The sequence below is a fragment of the Macrobrachium nipponense genome, chromosome 21 (assembly GCF_015104395.2).
Source record: "Macrobrachium nipponense isolate FS-2020 chromosome 21, ASM1510439v2, whole genome shotgun sequence".
In the NCBI taxonomy this organism is placed as follows: Eukaryota; Metazoa; Arthropoda; class Malacostraca; order Decapoda; family Palaemonidae; genus Macrobrachium; species Macrobrachium nipponense.
Window position 1 is genome coordinate 26,696,602 of NC_087212.1, and position 6,912 is coordinate 26,703,513.

Here is a 6,912-nt window from a genome sequence, read left to right on the forward strand (position 1 = left end):
TTCAGTTTGGTCCCAGAATTCAATTGAGTTCCGACCCGGTTAAGTAAAATTAAAGTAAACTAATCCCGAATAGTAATGCTAAGTAAACAGACAGACCTAATTTCGACTAAATTTATTACTACGCCCATGTAATTATATAAGCCTTTGTAAAATTATTCAATCTGAGTCTATGCCTAATTAATTCTCACAAACTCCAATATTACAATAGCCTAACTATGTAAAAGGGCTTAAAATTTAGTCAAGGTAAAGAAAACAGTGTATTACGTCTTGAATAAGTAAGTTAAGTTAAATACATACGTTAAACGTTAAAAGACGAAACCGCTTCCTAACGAAAAGTCCGTTGGCTCAAATCAGCCGTCCAATAATGGTGGTCTAGTCTTTGTGGAAAATTAGTATTTTGACCTACCTTCAAGTTAACCCAGTTTGGACACACACCTCTTAATTCACACGTAAACTAAAAAACAAATCCTATATATTTAATCAGCAAACCCAGCGACCTCTAATCGCATTCGTGGAAATAAATTGGTACGTTGATAAGAAATGTTATTCCACTTACCGAATTTTCCGTCGACCGATCAGTGACGAAGGCTGTTAAAAGTTTTGGTTGCAGATAAGGATATTCGGATAGGATGAGGTTTTAGGATAGGTACAAACAGGAAAGGAGATCATACAAACCAATTATTTAAAGGGTTAATAATTTCTAAAACCCTCACAACGTAAATTAAACTTAAAGGGCGAAGTCGCCGAAACTAGTTGTCGCCCTTCTTCGCTCGCCGTCTCTTTTTACAAGGGCCCAAAAACCCGCGCCCGGTCTAAGCCTACCCCTCCAAAAGGCCTATGTCAGGTCAATGGTTCTTATCACTCCCCAAATCAATTAAATAATTTCTTAAATAATTTGAAGGGACAGTTAAATCTATTTATTAAATCTATCTATCAAATATTTTAAATGCTAAGTAAAGTTAATCAAGTTATTCAAAATATAATATTAATTTTTCTGCAGAGCTTATACTAAAGAAAATGGGGTATAGTTACTTTGTAGCTCTTAGCAGTGACTTCGTTAAAGGTTAGAAAATGTATATGTACAAATAAATTTACAACATCCTCCCGGGGGAGATAACACAAAACACACAGTTTTGTGTTAGGTTAAACAGCTTCATCATTAATCAACTGCTGTAAGAATCGCCTCGAGTTCGTGGCGGCTCTTCTCTTTGGTCTCTCTTCTGCTTGATAGCCTTCAGAATTTTGACTGTCTCCTAAATTTTTCTCCGCAGCTTCTACAGTATACATATCCACTGGCTTAGAGACCTCCAGCGGGTAAAGTTTGTCAACTGACCTAGTTGTCTCTCCATTACTGGTCTGTAGCTTCACAACTCTGACCAGTCCATCAGAGCTGGGCATCAGCTGAATGACCCTTGCCAATTTCCACATGCAACGAGGGGTGTCATTATGTACTAACACCACATCTCCTACTTTAATCTTGGTTTGGAACGGTTGGGTTGGATCCCCGTTGAAATAGTGTCTATCTCTCAAGGACTGCAAGTATTCCTTCTCCCACTGTTCTTGGAATGCATGTATTACCTGAGATACAAACTTGAATCTCTCATTACATTGTTTGTGGTCAAGCTCAAAATCTGGGTCATTCAGGTAGTCCCGGTCTATGGTAGTGGGTAACGAGTTTAACCGGTTAGCCTAACAACAGGTGAGAAGGGGTTAAGGGCATCGACGGTATCTGGAGATGTAGCATCCACATATGTAAGAGGTCTATTGTTAATATGACGCTCTATCTCAGTGACAATGGTATTCAGTTCGTCAGAATTAATCCTCTTCTTGAATATAGCTTTCTTTAGTGCTGATTTCACACTGCCAACCATCCTCTCATAGAAGCCTCCTTGATGGGGTGCCCTAGGTGTGATGAATGTCCATTTACAATTTTCCCTAGTCAGTGTGGACTGTACGTCAGTGTCATCATACAAGGACTGAATCAAGGAAGAACCAGTTTTGAAGTTAGTGGCGTTGTCAGAAATCATTCGACAAGGGCAAGATCTTCGTGCAGTGAATCGCCTGAAGGAATTGAGAAAAGCAGTGCTGGTTAAGTCTTTTACCACTTCCAGGTGACAAGCTCGTGTTGAGGTACAAGTGAATACGACTATGTAAACCTTGTCTAGTTCTTTAGTGGCTGGATTGCAGATAAGAATTTGTCCAGTCAAATCTACTCCGGTCACCTCAAATGGCCGGAGACTGTTCACTTTGCAAACCGGTAGAGGTGGCGGAGGAGGCCTGCGCAATGCAGGTCCTTCCAGACGGTTACATAGGTGACACTTCGTTTTCATCTTCTTGACACACTGTCTCAGTCTTGGTATCCAGTATTCTTCTCTCACCTTGCAAATTGTGTCTTGAACGCCTGCATGAAGAACATTTTCATGTGCTTGAATGACTATAAGTCCAGTCAAAGGAGAATTTGGAGGTAAAAGCAGAGGAAATTTACTGCTATATGGAAGGTGGTCCGCATTTTGTAGTCTCCCAGTGCATCGCAAAAGTCCATTCTCATCCAGGAACAAGCCTAGGCATTTAATTCTGGCTGGAATTTTGTGGGAATTCTTGTTAAGGTATGACAACTCCTCTGGGAAATACTGACTCTGTGTGAAGCCAACAAGAATTTGTAATGCTTCTGAGTTCTGTACTTCGACATTTTCAGAGTTTACGGGTCCTGAGTTCTTAGTTTTACGATTCCCAATGGTACGTTTAAGGAGCCTAGTGAACTTAATTACTAGCTTAGTGACATTTATAAGTTTAGGAAGGGAAGCGAACCTACGGATCTCTATGGGACAAGTAGCTTCTTCACTGACAACTGTAGTTAAAACTTCTTCAGGTGTTTCAGGTGGGTAGCATGTAGATACATCTGCCTGCTCTGGCCACATCTCTGGGTTCGGGAGCCAACTTGGGCCATGGAACCAAATTTGACTTTTCTTAAACTGCCGCATGAAAATTCCTCTAGAGACAAGGTCTGCTGGGTTTTCTTCACCAAGTACATAGAGGTACCTCACTTCAGTGACCTGACTTATCTCATTCACCCTGTTGCGGACATAGATGTTTTTAGATTTGTTGTTCTGAATCCGGTGTAGGGCAACTTTACTGTCAGACCATATGACAGTGTCAGTAATCTTGACACCATCGGTAGTGAAAACGGTTCTGAGGTAGTCAGCTATTTTGACTTAACTATAGTTGACAGTCAGCTCAAGTTGTGGTATGCTTTTCTTTTTGAGAGGGGCGACTCTTGCTTTAGAGAAAACTAGGTTCGCACCTGCGTGTTGGTCCATCAAATAGGTTGCAGCCCCATAGGCCTTTTCACTAGCATCACAGAATACGTGAAGAGAGTAGTTGGTCCCTCTGTTGGCTGTGAAGCGTGGGAATTCCTGGTATGATATGTTCTCGAGGTCTTTCTTGATCTTCGACCACTCTTCTTGAAGTTCTGGTGGCAAAACATCCATCCACCTTTTAGATAGTTTCCAGATCTTTTGCATAAGAACTTTGGCTCGTACAATTATGGGAGCAAACAATCCTAGAGGGTCAAATACTTTTGAAAGGTTGCTCAAAAGTAGCCGTTTGGTAAGCGGAGCTTCCTCAAAGGTAGGGGGTTTTATGCTTAAGTGGTCAGTCTTGTAGTTCCAATGAAGTCCTAGAACTTTGACAAGATCTGAGCCTTCTGTTGTTCCATCACCTTCTTGTTTTACCATTTCGTTGAAGGTTGGGTCATTACTGATCCATTCTCTTAAAGGCATTCCGGCATCTGACAGGACTTCCTTTGCAACCTTGTAAAGGCTGTAGAGGCTGACTGTTGTTGGTAAGGAACCAATTAAGTTGTCCACATAAAATTTGGTCATGAGGAAACTAACTTCAGGTGAAGTGGGGTAGGTTTCAAAGTGATGTTGCAAGGTTGACTGGAGTAAAAAAGGCGAGCAGGTGGCTCCAAAGAGAACTGATCTAAACCTATAGGCTTGAAGGTCCTTTTCATTGTTAAGATCTTTTAGCCAAATGAAACGTGTATAATCACGATCCCTAGGTTGGAGACCTACCCGTAAGAAGGCTTTGCTGATGTCTGCCGATACCGCAAATGGGTCGAGACGGAATTTCAACAACAAGTCGGTTAAATGACTAGTCAAGGATGGGCCAGAGTATAAGCATTCATTCAGGCTAGGGGCCTGCTTGTCCATCCGGGCACTTGCATCAAATACAATACGAATGGGCGTTGTAGTTGAATCCTTAATCACAGGTAAATGGGGTAAATAATGGACATTTGTCCGTTTTTGGTCTTCTTCTGGCACTGTTTCAATGAAGCCGAGAGACAGTTGTTCTTTGATGATCTGGTCATAAATTTCCAGATACTTATTAGTTTGTTTCAGCTTGTGAATAGTACTGTTCAGTCTTTTCCTCGAGAGTGCTAAGTTGGTAGGGAGTTGTTTCTTATCGACTTTCCAGGGGAGAGATACCTCATATCGTCCTTCAACCATATTGATGGAATTCTTGAATTCTTCCAGTCAAATTTATCCTCCAGTACAAATTTATCCTCAGGTGACATATCTGGATCAACGATTCCGACTGATTCTAGGGTCCAAAGCTGTTGGATGGGGTCTTCAGCAAATTTGCTATCAGACATCTCAAGTGGTATCTCTAGAGCAGCTTTGGAAGGTTCATCAACTGCTAGTCTCATTACAGTTACAGAATGAGCACTGATAGGGGTGTCATTACTAGGCAGTTTACCAGTGACCAGATATCCTAAGGAGGACTCAATCAGGTTCACTCCGTTTGCTTGTGGAGAATGGATAAAGTCAAAGTAGTGATCTATGCCAACAAGCAGTTTCACCTGGTCAATCTGACTACTTGACAAGTTAGGATCAGCTAGGATGACATTCTGGCTCTTCAGTTCAGACACTATCTTACAGAGTCCACGAGGCCTAGCGCTCTGAGGTAGTTTAGGTACGACAATAGCCTTTAAAGTTACAAGGCTGTCATCGTTTACCCTGACAGGTACAGTGACCGTACTATATTCTCTAGTTCTTTGGGTATCCCAGAACCCACTGATGCTCAGTTGGACAGGATTGTCTCGTACAAGTTTACACTCTTCCACTGCCTCTTGTGTGATGAAGGTGCATTGCGCCCCAGAATCAAACAGTGATCTAAGTTCCTTGGTGTTCCCTGAGGGCGGACACACCACTTTCATTAAGGCGGTAGGGAGAATTCCACTTGTTTGTGACTTTAAGTCTTTGTCACTGTCATTGTCTCCACAATAGTTCACAGCAGAGACCTCAGTTGAGGAGTCAGGGCACAATGCTGAATGGTGTAGTCCAGTTTTACACGACAGACATTTGTGGAACTTCACAAGACAATCGGTTGTCTTATGGTTAGGTGAAGTGCATTTCACGCAACGATTTTGTGCGGTAAGTCTTGAAATGCGCTCTTGCGTGGTCTTGTAAATGTCACACTGGTAGGCTTTATGTTCTGGTCTATCACAGAATACACAACTTTGAGTTCTAGCGGTCTTATTAGGCTGTCCTGGAGTGACAGAAATACTCAGATTCGTAACTTCGTTTTTCTTAGGGGTGTAAGAACTAACCTGAGTTTTGGTCTGATTACCTGGTCTATTGAAACTTTGGTTAGGCTTGGGTTTTCTATGGGAGTAATCCTTGTTCTTATCCCTGGGTTCAAAATCCAAGGAAGACAAGGTCAGGATTATCTTTCCTAGCCCCTCTCTAATATCTAGGAGTGAGGGGTAGTCCCGTCCACACTTGTTTTGGATTTGTTCTTTCACCTTGCCAGGTAGTTTTTGAAAAACTAGAGGTCCAAGCGTCCAGGTACAGTGATCCGAATTAGGTTTGTTTCTTTCTATGCCTCTAACATATTGTTCAAGTTTAGCCCAGAAGCCACGTAGTGAATCCAGATCTGCAGAAGGTTTAGGCAGGCCTGCTAGTTGACAAATTAGAGATGAGGTTATTTTCTCTGGATTAGCATAAGTTTTCTTCAACAGGTCAATGGCGTCTAAATAGTTTTCATTCGTGACAAGAATATTTTTAATCAGAGTTAGAGCTTCACCCTTCAAACATCCCTTCAGGTAATTAAATTTGTCAACAGCTCTCAAGTCTGGACGAGAGGAACGTTAGACTCGAAAACATCCCAAAAGGGGGGCCATTCTCCATCGGTCCCTTCAAATTCTGGTAGTGATAAAGACGGCAACTTAACCTTATGCCATGGCCTAAACTCTGTCGCAATACTCTGGGGTTTGGCTTCCATGCAAATGATTTTTAGTTTCTCCAAAACTTCAGTGCTCTCTGTGATGACTTGGTTGGCATGACGCCGCTTTGCAGTGAGCTGTGTTCTATCAGGGTCTTGCTCAGAGAACCCTTCTCCAAGTTGAACTAAGTACTTAAAGTTGAGTTCTTCATACTTCTTTATTTGAGACTCTAGCCTAAGACGATATGTCTCCAAGGTCGAGGACTCAACATCACTTGCCCTTTGAATCAAGTCAGCAGCAGTTGTGCATAGATCCTTGCAGGTTTCCTCATAAAGTCGGAGGGAATATGCTAATTGTGTCGCAGACATTTTATGAGTTTAAAAGGTAACAAGACAAAAAAATCCCTGGACAACAACACAGGCCTTAAAACATCACGCTGGGGATGCCAATCATCCTTTGTGGGAAATTTGTTTCGCTCAGTGGGAAGATCGAAGGAATATACTCTACAAAATTACAAGGGTAATTCCTTCCACTGAGTGTTCTCTAGTAGTAATTAGTAAATGTATAAACAAAATGGCTGTTAAGCACACAATTCTTTCCGTGCGCCTAACGTGTTTTCAGACTTGTGCCAGAAAATCCAAAGGATTAATAATTGCTTGGTAAGCTTAAGTAGGCTAGTTAAATTC

General features: G+C 41.7%; 2 protein-coding genes across 2 annotated transcripts; both read right to left on the minus strand.

The window, feature by feature from the left end:
- Nucleotides 1-1,143: 1,143 nt before the first annotated feature.
- Nucleotides 1,144-2,918, minus strand: LOC135197436 (uncharacterized). Its single transcript, XM_064224506.1, has 2 exons — nucleotides 1,695-2,918; nucleotides 1,144-1,578 (listed from the first exon to the last, which is right to left on the minus strand). The coding sequence occupies exons 1-2, from the start codon at nucleotides 2,916-2,918 to the stop codon at nucleotides 1,144-1,146; spliced, it is 1,659 nt and encodes a 552-aa protein (XP_064080576.1).
- Nucleotides 2,919-3,212: 294 nt separating this feature from the next.
- Nucleotides 3,213-6,594, minus strand: LOC135197437 (uncharacterized). Its single transcript, XM_064224507.1, has 3 exons — nucleotides 6,267-6,594; nucleotides 4,556-6,135; nucleotides 3,213-4,361 (listed from the first exon to the last, which is right to left on the minus strand). The coding sequence occupies exons 1-3, from the start codon at nucleotides 6,592-6,594 to the stop codon at nucleotides 3,213-3,215; spliced, it is 3,057 nt and encodes a 1,018-aa protein (XP_064080577.1).
- Nucleotides 6,595-6,912: the final 318 nt, after the last annotated feature.

Coding starts and splice junctions, on each gene's coding strand:
- LOC135197436 (XM_064224506.1), bottom strand. CDS start 2,918: ATGTGGCCAGAGCAGGCAGATGTATCTACATGCTACCCACCTGAAACA. Junction 1,579..1,694: donor TTAACCCCTTCTCACCTGTT/GTTAGGCTAACC, acceptor TTTGTATCTCAG/GTAATACATGCATTCCAAGA.
- LOC135197437 (XM_064224507.1), bottom strand. CDS start 6,594: ATGTCTGCGACACAATTAGCATATTCCCTCCGACTTTATGAGGAAACC. Junction 6,136..6,266: donor CATGGAAGCCAAACCCCAGA/GTATTGCGACAG, acceptor CCTCTCGTCCAG/ACTTGAGAGCTGTTGACAAA. Junction 4,362..4,555: donor TGTCACCTGAGGATAAATTT/GTACTGGAGGAT, acceptor ATTTATGACCAG/ATCATCAAAGAACAACTGTC.